At 29.8% G+C, this 18,036-nt stretch overlaps 3 protein-coding genes across 3 annotated transcripts; 2 read left to right on the plus strand and 1 right to left on the minus strand.

Moving 5' to 3' along the window:
• Positions 1-49: 49 nt before the first annotated feature.
• Positions 50-2,480, minus strand: LOC142597498 (uncharacterized). Its single transcript, XM_075730699.1, has 3 exons — positions 1,725-2,480; positions 734-1,061; positions 50-657 (listed from the first exon to the last, which is right to left on the minus strand). The coding sequence occupies exons 1-3, from the start codon at positions 1,885-1,887 to the stop codon at positions 237-239; spliced, it is 912 nt and encodes a 303-aa protein (XP_075586814.1). The 5' UTR covers positions 1,888-2,480; the 3' UTR covers positions 50-236.
• A 2,745-nt stretch (positions 2,481-5,225) lies between these two features.
• Positions 5,226-6,108, plus strand: LOC124489842 (putative RNA-binding protein 46). The gene is made up of 2 exons (XM_047052236.2): positions 5,226-5,268; positions 5,438-6,108. The coding sequence occupies exons 1-2, from the start codon at positions 5,226-5,228 to the stop codon at positions 6,106-6,108; spliced, it is 714 nt and encodes a 237-aa protein (XP_046908192.2).
• A 950-nt stretch (positions 6,109-7,058) lies between these two features.
• LOC124491122 (uncharacterized) lies at positions 7,059-11,517 on the plus strand. The gene is made up of 8 exons (XM_047053735.2): positions 7,059-7,393; positions 7,498-8,701; positions 8,761-8,924; positions 9,398-9,479; positions 9,548-9,616; positions 9,691-10,485; positions 10,572-10,672; positions 10,927-11,517. Exons 1-8 carry the CDS (start codon positions 7,208-7,210, stop codon positions 11,068-11,070), a joined length of 2,745 nt encoding a protein of 914 aa, XP_046909691.2. The 5' UTR covers positions 7,059-7,207; the 3' UTR covers positions 11,071-11,517.
• Positions 11,518-18,036: the final 6,519 nt, after the last annotated feature.

The raw sequence follows: 18,036 nt of genomic DNA on the forward strand, positions 1-18,036 counted from the left end.
GATTTCTACCAATTTTTTGACAATTTATGTTAAAAGATGGCAGCACATGTGTGAAGTTCAAAGTTTTAATCATTCACTGAATTCGTATCAATAGAATAAATGACAATAAATGAAAATCAAATAATGTGAAAAAAAGGATGTATTTTACAAACATTACAGAGATTCAGATTATCAACGACAACAACAAAACGAACGAACGAACGAACAAACATTCAATCAATCGAATGGATTTTTTTTTATACAAAATCATCTTTACATTCTTGTGGTTGTTGTTGTTGTTGTTTTTGATGATGATGTTGATGATTGAATATTTGATCAGGATTCATACTTGGTATGACAACATTCATATTTAAATCCATATCTATAGTTGTTATCTGCTGCTGTTGTTGTTGTTGTTGTTGATCTTTAACTTCATTTTCATTATCATCATCATTACATTGTCGATGTCGACTACGATGACGATGATGATGTTTTTGATGAAATTTTGAATCATGTATCAAACGTAAACGATGATGATGATGTTTTTGTTGTTGTTTTGAATGGCGGCGTGATGAACTTCTCGTTGTTGATGATGAAGATGATGAATTATGATGTTGTGTGGCTTGTTTCAATAGACGTGGATTTGTAAATATTCCACGTCTTGTCTTGAAACGTGCTCTTTTATGGAATCAAACAAAAAAAAAGAAAAATGAATTAAAAATTAAAAAAATTCTTCAGAGAATTCATTACATACCGGCTGAATAGATTGAGTGCAACACACATACCGATGAACATGATTGCCATAATGATCATTATTATAATCATATGATTTCCAGATCTTTTATTTGTTGACGTTGATTTCAGCTCATCATCATCATCATTTTTATTGTCAATATCGAATGATTGATTTTGATTGTGACGACAAAAACCTTCATGACATTGAAATTTATTAAAGACTAAAGGCAATGTTGTTTGTATCATCGATTGATTATCATTATTACCAGTATGGCAATCCTGATCATTGGTACAATTTTGTCGTCCATCACCAATGGCATTGGTATCGTTGTTGTTATTGTTGACGCCTTTGTGGTGAAAAAAAAAATTTTTTCATATCATCAGTAATCAAATTCTAATAGTTAATCAATCGGGTGATCAATTATTAACACTTTCTTTTCATGCTAACTATATAGCGAATCATTATTGTATATGGATCATTGTCATTGAATGAAAACAAAAAAAAAATTTCCAGCCCAAAAACTGAGCAAAAAATGCTCTGTCAATCTGGTCACACATTTTTTTTGGGCGTTTGATTCATCATCATTATTACCAGAGTTTTTTTTCTGGCTTCATCAACTTAATGACCAAACAGAAAAAAATTGACCATTCGTGAATTTTTTGAATTCGTTGTGGTCACATGACACACACACACTGGATTGTAGAGTATTTCATTGTGGAAAAAAAAGACAGAAACGTGATTGGAATTGAATCTTGTGTAAATCAATGTGTAAAATGATTCATTTTTGACAAAAAATCAAGTGTTGGCCATAAATGTGTAAAACTATGAATATTGATTTTTGACTATTAAACATCACATTGATGACATTGATTATTGATTGATTAGTTTGATTTGCTGCTAGTGGTAATGTTTATATGTGTGTGTGTGTGTGTTTCTATGAGCAGGACTGATTGATGAATATTTCCATTTCATAAAACTAAACACATTGTTTTTCATTCACAAATCTTACCATGTTTTATTCGATGAAAAATTATATTTGCCACATTTGATGATGATGATGATGATGGGTTATTATAATTCACTGATTTCACTGATAATTGTTGAGCATTGACCATAGTAGTACTAGTAGTAGTGGTAGTAGTGATGACCATCATCACAATGAGAATCATCATCGTAATGATTTTGAATTGAAAATTTTTGGCGATGAATGCCGATTCGATTCCAAAAAAAAAAAATTATTTTTGTGCTAACAACCACAACATCGATGAAGAATAAATGAAATTCTGTTGCAAATTTTCTTGATTCTGTGGTTTGTTGTTTTTTTTTATATCTGTCTATTGGTTTCTGTTTTGGCAGTCGTCTTGTTGTTGTTGTTGTTGGTGTTGTTACAGATGGATTCATCAACAACAGCAACAAAACCAGAAAACGAGACAATAGAAGAAATTCAAAATAAAAATGGCAACCGAAATAGAACTTTAGAAAATAAAACTTTTTTTCTTTCGGTTTGTTTCTGGGTTAAAGTCATTAGGTTTTTTTTCCAGTTTCTAAATACATGGAAATTCATTCGAACGCCATACACAACATATATACACAAGTAAAGTGTTTGGATGACGAAAACAAGAAAAAAAAACTTGACACTATTCCATTGCATACCACCACAAACACTGTGACACTGAAACAGACATTTAGATAGGCAAGAAACCAAAAAAAAAAAAATGATTGATGAATGAATCACACACACACAGAGAGAGAATCTCTAAATATCAGTTTCACTATCATTCTCATTTGGCCTTTATCCGTTTTTCACTTTCTTTCTGGTTACTAGAATCCTGGAATGAATTACACATGACCAAAAAAAAAAAAAAATAAAAAAATAACTGCGAATCATAGATGAACAATTATCGATAAAAACAAACAAGCAAACAAGCTAGCGATAAATTTGTCCTTCATATTCCCATAATTTGATAATTGTCATTGTCATTGGCCATTGTATGGGTTTGGTTTGGTTTGGTTTGGTTTAGTTTGGTTTAGTTTGGTTTGGTTTATTGTATAGTGAGATAAAATTCTCATTGTTATGTGTTCAATGAATGTGTGTGTGTGGTATATTCACAATGTAAAATAAGGCAATGAAATGGATCAATAACATTCAGATTATTCTGTGTGTGCATGTGTGTATTTGTCTCGGAATTCAATGACAATATGGATTTTTTCCGAGATGATGATAATGATGATGCGGCAAATTTTTTTTTCCTGTGTGTGTATCAAGTATGGAAATGGAATTTTTTTGTCAACATTAACAACAACAACAACAACGAAAATAACTGGAACAACAATACTGAGAATATATACTTGAAACATTCGAGTCCTTGAGACCAAAAAAAAAAAAAAAAAAATTCCCACACACTACATACATTGAGACAAATTTTTTATTTTATTTTCTTATCAACAATAATTCTTCGAGCAATTCAATTCAATTCTTGTTGAACTAATGATGAAAATGGATTTTTTTTCATTATATAGACATTGTATCCGTTCATGAAGTACGTTAATGGTTTTGTTTTGCAAATTATCATCATTTTTTATTTTAAAAATAGAAAAATTACAAACGATTTCAACCCTAGAAAGGTAACCTTATCGATATTGCGGTAAAGGGAACCAACGTAAATCTTTCGTATTTTGCATGTAAATGAGTGAGTTTTTTTCGAATTTCTTTTCGAACAAAAAGCATAAATTTTATGTAGGTTACCTTTCTAGGGTTGAAAAGAAATTGATTGAATCAAGAATATGCATTTTTTTTTTGTTTTCGAAAATTATTGTAATTGAATATTAAAAATTTAGATTATCATCATCTTATAAAAACAATATAAATATCGATATTAAAATATTATATATCCATTGTTATCGCCATCAACTCTATCCTCAAGTCCCTCATCAGGATCAACAAATACTCTAAAATGTATTTCTGATGGCGTGTATCTTATCACGAAACGGCATTCTATTTGTGAAGCCATAACATTATTTGGATGTTCGACCATTGCAAATCGAATAATTATGGATGGGTGTGGTAACTGTTATTTCAACAGATTCCGCAAAACGGATGTATATAATTTGTGTTCAGCATTAGATTTGCTGGATGCTCGGCTAAATGAATGAAAAATGAATAATTTGCAGCGTCATTCAATAATCAAATGGTTAGAATTTGCTTACCTATTGTTACATATTGTAAAAAAATCCTCCAATTCTTGACCACTAGGCCAGTTCACGTTGTACATAAAATAGAATATTGTGAAGTATTCGACGATCTCGTGTTATAAATCAGAGGCAATGTATGATTAAATCACAAACTCAAAAAGAAATAACACAATGTGTTCATAATAATGAGCAATCATCGAATAAATTTTATTTTCAAAAAATACAATACTAAATACAAAATTTCATTCGAACTATCGAACAAAATAGTTCTATGATACGTTTCATTCTACACCAAATATACAACATTTCGAAATGGCACTACATAGAAAAAAATCCTACCGGAAAAAGAGGGCAAACTTTGTACAGTAACAGTTATATTGTTTTGAAATATTTGTATAAAAAAGGCGTGGCTTACATAGACTTTTTTCCCCATTTTTTTTCAATGTAGAGTCAAAAAAGAAAATGGCCCATTTTATCTGAATTATTAAAATCATTTTTCTTACCAGCGTAAAAAAAGTTTATATGGTATCTATATGAGACATGTGTATGTGTGTCTCTCTGCGTGTGTGTTTTGATTCAATATTTTGGAACCAACAAAAAAAAAACTGCCAAACGACCAGTAAAAACGACAACAGCAGCAAAGATTTTTTGCTTATCAATTTTTTTTTCACTTTTTTCTTTTGTTTGTTTTTTATATGATTAAGAAAAATTTAAAAAAAAAGTAATAAAAAAAATTCTTTTTCCTTGGATTAATTACCACTTTTTTTCTCTTATCTCGAAAACAGTGATTAGTGTGTTTTTTTTTTTGACTTTCTTTCCGAAACAAAACAAAACGAAATGATTGTTTGTGTTTTTTTTCCTCCCATACCTTTTTGCGACGAAAAAAAAATGTATCTGAAAAAAGTTTTTTTCTGTTTGTTTGTTTTTTTACGTTAAAAAAAATTCTTTTTTTCCCTTGGATTAATTACCCCTCTTTTTCGCTTATCTCGATGACATTGATTCGTGTGTGTGTGTGTGTGCGTGTGTTGGCTTGAATAACCTTTCACGGAAAAAAAACAAACAAACAAACAAACAAACGAACAAACGAACAGAAAACTTTTTTTTCCTTTGCTTGTTGTTTGTGACGATAAAGAAAAAAAAATTTGAAAAAATTGAAAAATTTTTTCATTAACAACATACAAACACTTGTTGGGATTAGAAAAAAATTTGAGTTAGTTTTTTTTTATCCCAAAGGGGCAATGGTGATAATGAAAACTGATCATTGGGGCTAGTGATAGTGGTATGGTAGTGAATGGTTTTATTGATGAAAATTACTGATATGAAGAATTGGTTAATGAAAAAAAAAGAAGAAAAAGAAGCAGGTAGAATTCTTACGAATGGATCATTTTGTTTCGTGTGTGTGTGTGTTTTTCAGTTATAAAAACAGAAAATATTTTTGGTCATTTCATTCATTTCATTTTTTTTTCATCATTAAATTTTTTTTTTGACAAGAAAAAAAAATGTTCCACCAACCATCATTATCGTCACAAGAAAATGATCAAGATTATCATGTTCATTTTGAAAATGGACAACGTATTTTTGGTCCTAATGATCCTGATTTTCTTGAAAATTCAGCATATGATGACGTTAAAGCAAAAGAAATATATATCAGCAATTTACCGAACAATGTTTTCGAAAATGAATTGCTGCCATTTCTATGTCAAGCTGGCCCCATTTACCAAGTACGATTGCTGGTAACATTTTCTGGTGCAAGTAAACGACAAGCATATGTCATATTTGGCACTGTCGATGCTGCAAATCGTGCCGTACAATTATTGAATGGTCAAACATTACGATCACCGAATAATCCACCAGTGCATGTGGAATTTTCTGTTAATAATAAACGTCTTCATATTTCTGGTATACCGAATTCAATTCAATCATCGAATCAATTACGACAACAATTGCGTTTATATTATGTGAAAAATATTCAATTTCCATTACCTGCTCAAAATAATTATGATCCAACAGCATTTAATGGGATGATAAATGGTTTGATCAATTTTGAATGTGATCGAAATTTACAAGCAATCATTGAATTCGGTGATCATGCAACAGCTGCAAGTGCACGACGATCATTCGTTGCTGGATTGATAAAAATTCATGGCCATACATTACAAGCAAAATGGGCTGAACCAAATAATATTAATGGCAATAATTAAATGGCTTTCAATTTTTTTTAATTTTATTTTAACTATTTTTCTTTTTGTAATAACTGCCATCTAGCGGCAAATCCTTGTATTGATAAATAAATATTTTTTTCCATTTTTTTTTTGCATTGTGGGTTAATTTGTTGTTGTTGTTGTGATGAAAAATTTTCAAGGTTTTTTTGTTCAATTTTCTATCTCTCTCTATCACTCTCTTTTGTGAAGGTGATTGCAAAATTTTATTGTAATGATTCATTCATTAGTTCGTTCGTTCGTTCGTTTGTTTTTTTTTCTATTTCTTTGAATACATGATAAGCGAAACAGATTTTGATTTGAAAAAATAATTATCACTAAGGCCAATGGATAGATTTCCGAATAATCGTGTTTATATTTTTTTTGCCTCAAAGACAAAAAAAAAAGAAACCGAAAAGCTTAAAATTGAGCATTTCAAGTGTTAATAATCGAATCAAATCGAATAAAAAAAATTTTTTCTCTTTTCCACATGTGATAAGATATTACAACAATTGTCTCATTGGTTTGTTGTTGTTGTTGTTGTTGTTGGCAACATTTTATAAAAATTCATGCATATGATAATGATGATGATGATTTAAAAACAAAAAGTGAATGGCATCATTTTGAATGATTCATCCGTTTTTGTCAATGATTGATGAATTCCAGTGTTTATTTATTTAGCCATAACATAATCAACCAACCATCACATATAATCATCTTTGTCATCGTCATCATCATTATTATTCAGGATGCAACAATCTGAATCACGAATGAAACCGAAAGCCAAAAAAAAAAACAAAATGATCATAATCAACACTTGATGAATGATGAATAAATTTTATGTTATGAAATGTAAAGTTTTACATTTCATAATCATATAATTTGTAGTGATGATAATGGTACTGATGAGTGTGTTGTGTGTATAAATACTGTAAAAGGGTTTGGTTTATTTCATTTCATTTTATTTTTTGTTTGGTTGTTGAATTGGAAAAAAAATCCCAGTGGAAAAAAAAACATCAGTTGATGTGTGTCTGTCTGCGAGTGTGTGTGTGTGTGCGTGTGATTTTTTTTTTCGTTCAAAAAAAAAAAAAACAATTCAATCATGATGATAATCAATCGATCAAATTTCAAATGGATCATATTATTGTTCATTTTTTTATGGATTTCATCCATACATTGTTCAATCATTTCAGATCAACAACGATCATCTGATGAAGATTTTAATGAAGAATCAAATGTTGATGATGATGATGATAGTGATCATCTTTATTCCACCATCAATTGTAAAGTAAATGAAAAACAGAACAAAAAAAATTTCCACTACTACTCGCCATTTGATTATTCTAATTCATTCTATTGTTTTTCAATCAATCGATGGATCAATAAATTTAGGTTGGTGATAAATACAATTATGTAATGGCAACACAAAGTAGCCTTTTTGCCAATGAAGATGATGGTGATCATCGACAACAAATTCAAATAAAAACCGGTTTAGAATTGAAATGTTTACAAAAAATCAATTGGTTAAATCGTACTGATGGCCACTTGAAACCGGGACAAATATTTGAAGTTATGATCAGTAAAATGCAACCAATTCGTATAAAAAATCAACAAAATAATTCCCAAAATAGTGGGCAAACATCACTGCAGATGGCGTCATTGTTTCAAACATTGAAAAATTTAGATAAAATGATGATGACCGATAATAAAAATGAAACAAAAATACCAAATTTAAAGATTGGTGCTGTAAATGGATTTTTCAGTGAATTCAGTAAAAATTTCGCCGATTGGTTCATGGATTTATTGAGGAAATTATTTGGCTTTATGCAATCATTAATGTCAAAAAAACGTCAAAAACAACAAACACCAGTACCAGTAAAAAATATTTTCAAATGTGATGCTGATGATAATGTTGATGCAAAAAAACCAACAACCACTACTAGTACTACTACCACCACCACCACATCATCAAGTCGACATCGTAAACGACAAAATCCAATGGTTCATAGATCAAATAATGATGATGAACCAGTGAATTTGGAACAATTTACAGAAAATTATAGCGAAATGTATGGTAGACCATTTCGTTTTATACAATTATCGGATGGATCCATACAAAACATACGATTATCCGACGAGGATCAGGATCCAAATGTTAGACAATTTAAAAAGTTTATTGCACGTTCATTCGCCACACAGCTAGATGAACGTAAAAAACGTACCGTTGAAGAAAGTGATTTAGGTTTACATTATTGTAATTATCAAATGGAATTTGATAATGAAGAAATGTCCGGCGGCAATAACAGTGAACCACAAAACTATTTGAATCGGTCATCCGTAGAACAACAACGGCAGCGACTTTCAAAACGATCATCATCGTCATCATTCCGAGATGATCATGAATCTGAACATATTGTTTCAGTGATAAGACAATTTAAAACAGATGATATTATCATTAAACGAAGACAACAGCAGCAGCAACAAGGACCAGGATTTCGTTCAGAAGATTTGAAATCATCAGAATCGATTATGAAAAATCTGGATTTTAATGTACAAGAAGTACAACTTATTCGTGGCAATATGGTTGTTGCATCAGGTAAGTCGGAAATTTTTTTTTTCACTTCGGAAATGTTTCTGGAAATTTTTTTCTCTTAGGTGGATATTTTCAAGGTTTTATACCGACATCATCATCAACGACAGAATGGACGATGAAAAATAATGATCGTACAAAACGTTCAACACAAAAAACAATCGATGAACATGTTATTGATAGATTTTTACGTGAACATCTGGATTTAAATATGCAATATTCAATGGTGGTTAGTAATGTTTGGAGAATATTCTGATTTTTGTTTCTGTTTCATTCGTGATTCTTAACCCAAAGAAAAAAAAAGAAAAGACATTAATTTTGATTTATTTTTGTTTCATTCATTCATTCCTCTTTTTTTTTTTTTTTTTTTTGCTTACGATTGCTAAAAATGTGTGTTTATGTGTCTTGTGACATTATTCGTGTGTTTCATTGTCGTTGTTGTTTGTGATTCCGGATTTTTATTCGGTCTGATGTGGACGTTTTTCTTTCTGAAATTAATGAACCACACACACATAAACACACATGGCGTGGGTGATGTGATAACCAACAAATTTCTCCCCGCACATCAAATGTACATTCTAACCTGGCCCTGGATTCTTCTTATCACATTGTGTGTGTGTGTCTATGTTGTTGTTTTCATCACATATGTTTTCCATTCATCATCATCATCATCAACATCATTTTATTGTGTCTGGATTCTAGAAACTAAATACTGATGATGATACCAAACAACAACGGAAACAAAGAAATCGTCGTTCAATAAATGGAATGGCGACAGAATCAGGTAAGAAAATATTAAACACAGAAAACAGACCAGATTTTTATTCATTTTTTTTTGTCCTTCTAAAACAGAAACAGCAGATGATCCATCATTATCCACAACAATAATTAATTATGGTGACAAAATTGTCAAACACTTTGGTTTGTTTGTTTAACAATGATTGCATTACCAGTGTGTTGCAGATTGATAATTGTTTCTCTATTTCTTTCTCTAGAACGACAACAACAACAACAACAACAACAACGATCAAAACGTGAAACTAATGATCAACAGCCACAGACGCAGCCAAATCAATCAAATTCCAATGAAAATAATGTCATTTGTCGTCAATATCAACCTGAATCATCATCAAATTGGATGAAATGGAAAAAAATACAAGAATTGATTAAATCGAATGATGAAGATAATGAAATTGATAGCGGTAAAGTTATTATCAATGATAATGAAAATGAAAATGATGTACAAGCAAATCATCATCAAGAATGCTATGAACATAAAACATTTGGATCTGATTATATTGGTGCACATTTTAATCGTAGTATCATAACAAAAACATTGGAAAATGATGAAAAAGAAATTGAAACCAGATTTTATACTGCTGCACGTTTGTTTAATTTTGATTTTATGTCCGGTAGAATGGATATACGTAGAAAAAAAGATACAGCCAACAATAATGATGCTGTACAATTGACATTGAATCTAATGGGTGCAGAATATGAAAATCTAAACATTTGTGATATACGTAATAAACATTTCAGCCATTCGGGATTATTACCACTGTATTTGGATAAGATTTGGTTCAACACCAAAATCGAACTGGCAATGCGTTATAAATTAACATTGAAATTAGATTTACCATTTTTGAATTGTGAAAATCAACCAACAAACACGGAAATTTTAAAACGTGCTATGGCCGATAAATTACAATTGAAACAAATTTCTCGTATGGAATATTCATTGATTACTAAAGCTAATTTTATGGTCATTAATACTGAAATGGCATTGAATGGTTTGTATTTTTCATTTATTATATGGTCACAAATAGCCACATTATTAGAATTCTTGATTTATTTCGCTCTTTTCTTTTTCAAATAGTCGATTTTGATGTGAATTCATTGGTCGATTTTGCTGACGATTGTTTAGGAGCCAAAACGGATGCCAGACCATTGAATGTTAATGTCAAATTTATCTATGAGGTAATTTCGGTTTCTTTTTTTTCAACAACAAAAACTGGAAACAAAAGAAAAAAAATGAAACACAGTTTTTCACTTCAGTTTTCTTTTGAAGAAGATTTTTTTAACTTATTTTGTTCTTGTCATTTTTTTATTTTATTTCATTTTTTTCGGATTTTTTTTCCTGTCTGTACGACGAAACGAAACGAAACGAAAAACCGAAAAAAATATGTTATTATAACGAACTGAACTGTGTGTGTGTGTGTGTAATGTACAAGTTCTTTAATCCTATCTGTGATAAATGGATGATGGATAGTTGGAAACCGAAACCATTGTCTTGGAAATTGGGCAAGGATTATCGCCAATCATGGTCACCAAATAATTGTACTGCTGCTGCTGATGCTGATGCTGTTCGTGTTTGAAAAATGATAAAGAAGATAATAGCAACAACAACCATCTCTCTTTCTGGTGGTTTGAATTTGTTATTTTTTAAGCCAAAAAAAAAATGTTGCCAGAAAAATTTGACAACAACAATTTTAAACAGATCAAGACCTAAAACAACAACAACAACAACAATTGACTGGAGCTTTTTTCTCAGCTACACACTTGATTTGGATCAATTTTTCATTTTTTTTTTTTTTCTTCTTGAACAAAAAAAAATTCAAACGAAAAAAAAACAGACAAAATAAACTTTGACTTTTTTTTATTAAGCACTGGAAAAAAATTGATAAAATTTTGAATTACATGAGAAAACTTCTGGGAAAGTATTATTCCGGAAAAATTTTTCTTCATAAACCCATTCGGTTTTTTGTTCCACGAGAAATAAATTCTATATGACACTTGAATAATGTGTGATTTGTTTCAATTATAAATCCATAGACTTTTAGTAATTATAACAAAAAAAAAACGAAAGAAAATTTACTTTTTTTCCACCACCACCACCACCACCACCACCATCATCATCATCATCGTTATTATTTGCATAAATTCTGCATTTAATTTTCTCGCTTTACTCTAAGATAATAAAACAGTCACTTTAAGAAGAAGAAAAAAACCGTTTAATGTGGCCTAGAACAACAACAACAACAACAACAACAATGAAAACAACAAAGTTATTTCCATTCCATTTCATATCAAAACTGAAAGAAATGGTAAAATAAAAGAAATTAGAATAAAGAGACTGATTTTTTACAGGAACGCACGAGTAGAAAAAGTGAATGAGAGTGAAAACAATGAAGAAAAAAAAATAAAAATAAAAAAACTTTTCGCGTTAATGGTGTCATTTGTTATTATGTGCGTAGATTTTTTTCACTCTCTCAAGAATAAAAAAAAACTAAAATACGACGACGACGACGACTGAATGAATTGAATCGAATCAAATCGACTGAAATGTGAAATGAAAGGAACAAAAAAAAAAGTGAAAGAAGAATTCAAATCACTGGCTAGGCCTTGTCGGTCGGTCGGTTAGTTTTTTTTTGTTTTGTTTTGTTTTGTTTGGTTTGGTTCCACATCATTCAGTGTGTGTTTGTCGTTTATTTTTATTTTTTTTGGGTAAATCCTTTCTATCTCTGTGTATGTTTGTGTCGTATGAATATTATAAACTCATTTGAAAAAAAAGAGAGATAGACTTTGGCAAATTATCATTATCGTGTGTGTGTGTGTATGAATGTCGGCATTTTTTTTCGTTTGTTTTTCGGGTCCCGGGTGTACGAGAATGTCACACACATTTCTCGGTATACCGACAGAACATTTGTGAATATTCACAATTACGATAATTCTCATTGTTTTAATCCGAAAAACGAATGGGAAAAAACAAAAATGAAAGACAAATTTTTTCCACTGTCGTTCTCCAAAAAAAAAATTAAATTGACTGAAACTTTCGAAAAAGTTTTCATTTCAATTGTATTCACATGGCGATAATTTTGGTAACCAGGAAAAAAACAAAATCCAAAAGAAGAAAAATTTGTCGTCGATCAAAAGAGAAATATTCAATATTTTCGTATTCAAAACACGAAAATCAAAGAAAAAGAAAAAGAAAACAAAACAAAAAACACCCCGACATCACACATCTATCCACTTAGCATATTTCTCTGTTTTTTTTTTGCCACAGAAATTGACTAAATACGTGTCTGAGGTTGCTGCTGTTACTGCTTTTGCAATTCAATCGAATCGAATCGATTCTTGAACAAACCAAAAATCAAAAATGATGATGAGATGCTTGCAAAAGACTTGAAAAATTCCTGAGGATCCAAATATTTTTCAATTCGTTTGAACAGCACACACGTACCAACAAACAAACAAACAAACATTGACCAAAAAGTGTTGAAGAAAAACAGAAGAATTTTTCCTACACTACAAAATGATAATTTAAATGTGATTAACTCTTCAGAATTAACAGGCACACACACACATGTGCACTTTAAAAACTGACGGCATAAAATAAAATAAAGGAAATCAAATTTAGAACTGAAATTCTTTTATTTCATGGAATAAAATTTCAGCTTTATGAAATGAAAAGAAGAAAAAAAAATCGATAAATTAAATTCATCGTGTATGAGTAAGCAGATGATGATGTTCGAAATGATTATGAAATAATAATTTCGTGAAAATGAATATGAAATTTGTGATGGCAAGAAAAAATAAAGAATGGAAAATGAGTTCGACAAAAATATACTTTTGGGAAAAAAATGTGATCCATCATCATCGCCGTAGTAGAAGTGAATCGTAATCATCATAATCTTTTTGGTGTGAAAAAGAAAGAATATTCTATGGAAACGTATACACACAGAGAAAATCAACAAAAAAAGGATTCACCATTTTCATCATCATCATCATCTTAAAGGCGACAATTTCCAGAATTTTTTTTTCGCTTGGTGCTACTACTGCAAATCATTATCACCAACAACACACTATGAGAAATAGATTAGATGAGAGAAACAAACACAGCAAAAAAAACGAAGAATCATATCATATCTAGATCAAAGGCAGAGAAAAATATCTAATGCAATGATGGTGATGAAACTTTTTTCTGGTCTCATTTTTTTTTTGGACCAAACAAAGAAAAAAGAAACCACAACAACATGACAATGGAAAAATGAATTGACCAACACAACACCACACTAGCAACGCTTGAAAACAAGAGAAAAGCAATTAAACATTAATATTTATAAGAATATAAAAAAGAAAAATATACTGATCATCATCATCATGAATTTTGCAACAACAAAAAAAACGAGATGATGGTGATACGACCAGAATTCCAGAATTACGGAGATAGAGAAAGAAAAAAGGAGAAACCTGTGAAAAAAAAGACAAGAGAAAAATGTCCTTCCACCAGTATATATGTGTGTATCATGGTAAAATGATGAAAATATGAATTACAAATGATTGTGTTTGTTTTTTTTTGTTTTTATTTTCGAAATGGAAAAAAATTGGCATTTTTTTCATTTGTTTATTTGAATATATGAGTGAAATGGTTAGAAAAAACATTATGAATAAATTATTCATCACATACATATGATAATGATAAATAAATAGAGCAGAGGGCGTGTCAATAGTGGTTGGCATGTTTTCGCAAAGTTTTCGTTTATCGATTAGAAGGTGGTATTTTGTGTGTGTGTGTGTGTATAAACTGGATTTGACACTGAATTTAGCTGAGTTTTTTTTATTGGTTCGATTTAGAATGAAATTGATTTCTATTTTTTTTCGATTTTCAATCATCAATTGCAAAAAACAATTTTAACCGTGAATGGATGAGAAATAAAGGGATTTCAACAACAAAAAGAAGTGGTGAAATGGGAGAACAAAAATCAATTAAAATGATAATCACACACACACAGGCGTTCATTTTGATTGAATAAATCACTCATCACTTTTGTATATTCAATTTGGTTTGGATGTAAAAAAAATCGAAAAGAATGAAAAACCACTTGAAGATTTTGATGATTGAAATGTTGTTTATCACCAAATAGGACAAAGAATGGAAAATTGTTTTTCTGGCTCGTATGTTTTTGTTTATTTCTTCGCGTGTGTGTGTGTGTTTGATAAGTTTGATAAAATTGATTTAAATTAAATAGCGCCACTTGTATATAATACAAAACAGCAGCTAAACACAAATAGTGTTGAAAAGTATTCATGGAATCGATATTCAAATTACAAGAAAAGAATTGAAGAATCTCTTCAACATGATGATGAGAATGATGATGAGAAAATGAGATGAGAATCTTATTATTATTATATCTCGATATTAGAATTGAGAAAAGAATCGATAGAAACACACACACACACACGGATTTCTGTTAAATTGATTGGTGTGTGTGTGTGTATGGAAAATGTCAGTCAGTCACTTAGTTGTCGATTATTGTGTGTGTGTGTATAATAATGATTACTGGTATGTCAGAATTTTGATCCGATTGGATTGAAAATTAGATCCAGATGAAATTATCTCAATTTTTTTTTGTTTGACTGGCTGACATGTTATGTGCGTGCATATACCGATTGCATTTTCTTTTCTTTTTTTCTTTCGTGCATGATAAAATCAGATAAAAATGGTGATGTAAATGGATTGTCTAAAGATTTGAAATTTTTTCAAAAATGCAAAAAAAAATCTTTTAAAATTCACAAAAAAAGTAGGCTTAGCAACAACAACGACAATATCAAATGGCCAAGATTTTATTTTATGACGAAGAGAAAAAAACAATGAAATTACATAAACAACGCTGGATTGTTTCCAAGAATATTCAGTTTTTTGTAAGTATTCACAGAAGTAATAAATGTAATGGAAACTATTTGTGTGTGTGTGTGGGTAATAAAATTATTGATAATAATCATATATGTTATGTTGACAAAAAAAATCGATATCGATTCTTATTATTTGTTTTGATGTCCATTTTTTTCGTCATCGTTGTCGTTGTTGATTTTCATCTTTGATTCGATTTTATTTTTTTTGCCATTGCAATAATGATAATAATAAGAAATGAAAATAATAAGAATCCATTTATATTCGATAAAACAAGCAAGAATATCATCATAATGTTTGTTGGAAATGAAACGAAAATTACATTTTTCGGTAGTCAAAAAAAAAAAATGTTCCTGGAATCAAAAAAAAAGTCAGGCATTCACATTTTTTTTTATTGTTATTGTTCTCTCCATCACGAAAAATTCCTTTATTATCGTTTTAGTTTACTTATGTTTTGTTATGCGGAAAATATAATAAAATATACAGATCAGAAATGATCAAAATATCAGATCGATTGATATTCATCGTCGTCGTCGATATAATAAAAATAATTTTGAAAAATTTTCATTATACCATTTCAATGATTATCTATGTACATGACCATTGTGTTCAATGATAAAAATATGTATGGATGTTGTTGTGGTGCAATATATATCGTTGTTGTAATGATCATTGCTGTTGATTTTTTTTTCATTTATTTATTCAGGTTTTTTTTCATGTTTTCGCATGTGTACGAATATTTTGATGATAAATGTTCGACAACAAAAAGCTATAGTTTTTTTTTATTGTCGTCGTCGTCGTTTATTGTTGTTGTTGTTGTTGTTGTCGTCTTATTCACTATTCACGATGACGGAGACGACAATAAAGAATAATTCTTAAATATCAAAAAAAAACTACCGTATGATGATGATGATAATCAACAACAACGACAAACAACAAAGATGATGATGAAAATAACATATGAAAAAAAATGTGGAATGAAATGAATGACAAAATTATTATCGTCATATATTGGTTGGTTCATATTCGTTGATGATGATGATGAAAAAAAAATGAAAATAATGAGAAAATGCATTACAGTAAAGCTCATATTTCAGGGGCCATGATAATCTTCATCATCATGATCATCATCGTTGTATGTTTCTGGGATTTGCCCTTGCATTTTTTTCTGTCCATTTGATTTTGGCCATTTGTTTTTTCCATATATTCATTCTGCAATTTTTTTTTCTGATCCTTGACTTTTTTATTTCATTGGTAATATGAAAAAAAACTCGGTCCATGTTGTCGCTGATGTTGGTTGGTTGGTTGGCCTAGTTCTGGAAAGATTTTTTTTTTTTTGCTTCTTTGCAATCGATTCAGATGGATCAGGAATGAGATAAAAAAAATTGACAATGGATATTGATGATGTTTTCGTTGATTCTTGTTGTTTGATGTAAATTAACATTACATATTTTTTTACATACAAATAATGGTATAGTTTAAAAAAAATATCAAAGTTTTTTTTTCTTTCTAAAAAAAATCTATGGATCGATAATCAAAATAATGATCATCATGTGAGTATCAAGATCATTTTTTTTACGGAAAAAAAAAGTTTATCATCTCACAACCAATGACAAAAGAGAAAAGGAAAACATTGTGTAAATCGGATTGAACAACAACAACAAGATGATGATGATCCATATCACAACAACAACAACAACAACAATGAAAACGAAAAATTGTAAAGAAAAAAATCCCAAATCGACCATCATCATCATCATCAATAATGGTGATCAACTAAAACGAAAAAACAATCACGATGAAAGAATCAAATGAATGAAATCATATGGCCAATGTTTATTCAAGTTTTTTTTTCTTCATTCCGTGTGTGTGTGTGTGTGTTGTTGTTGTTTGCAGAATAAATAGTGAAGAAAATGAAACCGAATAATAAAATAGTGCTTATATAACGATGAATGGAGAAAAAAAGTTTTTCCATTCATTTGAAAATTGAAATTTCATTCATTTACACACACACACACAAAGTGGAAATAGAGAATGCAAATACTTCTTTTATGCATATTTTATTTCGGGTCATGATATTGTGTGTTTGTGTGTAACATGTTGTTGTTGTTGTTGTTAACACTTTTTGTTGGCAAATTCTGCATATATATACAGAACCTGTATAGAATTTTTCTTTTTTTTTCGTTCTCATTTTTGTCGGTCCCAGAAAAACATCACAAAATTCTGATCTTTCTTTTGATGTGTTTGTGTGTGTGTGTGTTTGTGTGTGCAGAAAATGAAATTCTTCACAACAACAATGAAACCCAAAAATAAACACCATTTCTTCATATTCCAGAATTATTTGAAAGTAGTAAAATTTTTTCTTATTCTGATACTTTTATTGACATGAAACCTGGAACAAGGAATGTGTGTGTGTGTGTGCATGTGTGTATGCTGAATTTTTTTTTTATTTTCAAACTTTAAACTTCAAAGGAAATCCACAAGAATATGTTTCTGAAATGTTAAAGTTTAACGAAGAAAAAAAAAATACCGTAACATGATAAATAGTGAATGTGTGAAAAACAATGGAATAATTCGTCTGGCGATAATTATCACCAAGAATTTCTATGGTATCTTTTGTTGTTGTTTTTTGATTTTCAGCCAAAAAAAT

The sequence above is a fragment of the Dermatophagoides farinae genome, chromosome 4, assembly GCF_024713945.1.
Source record: "Dermatophagoides farinae isolate YC_2012a chromosome 4, ASM2471394v1, whole genome shotgun sequence".
Classification (NCBI taxonomy): Eukaryota; Metazoa; Arthropoda; class Arachnida; order Sarcoptiformes; family Pyroglyphidae; genus Dermatophagoides; species Dermatophagoides farinae.

Coding starts and splice junctions, on each gene's coding strand:
- LOC124489842 (XM_047052236.2), top strand. CDS start 5,226: ATGAAGAATTGGTTAATGAAAAAAAAAGAAGAAAAAGAAGCAG. Junction 5,269..5,437: donor AAAAGAAGAAAAAGAAGCAG/GTAGAATTCTTA, acceptor TATCGTCACAAG/AAAATGATCAAGATTATCAT.
- LOC142597498 (XM_075730699.1), bottom strand. CDS start 1,887: ATGATGATTCTCATTGTGATGATGGTCATCACTACTACCACTACTACT. Junction 1,062..1,724: donor TTTTCATCGAATAAAACATG/GTAAGATTTGTG, acceptor TTCACCACAAAG/GCGTCAACAATAACAACAAC. Junction 658..733: donor GCACTCAATCTATTCAGCCG/GTATGTAATGAA, acceptor ATTCCATAAAAG/AGCACGTTTCAAGACAAGAC.
- LOC124491122 (XM_047053735.2), top strand. CDS start 7,208: ATGATGATAATCAATCGATCAAATTTCAAATGGATCATATTATTGTTC. Junction 10,486..10,571: donor TACTGAAATGGCATTGAATG/GTTTGTATTTTT, acceptor TTTTTCAAATAG/TCGATTTTGATGTGAATTCA. Junction 10,673..10,926: donor ATGTCAAATTTATCTATGAG/GTAATTTCGGTT, acceptor GTAATGTACAAG/TTCTTTAATCCTATCTGTGA.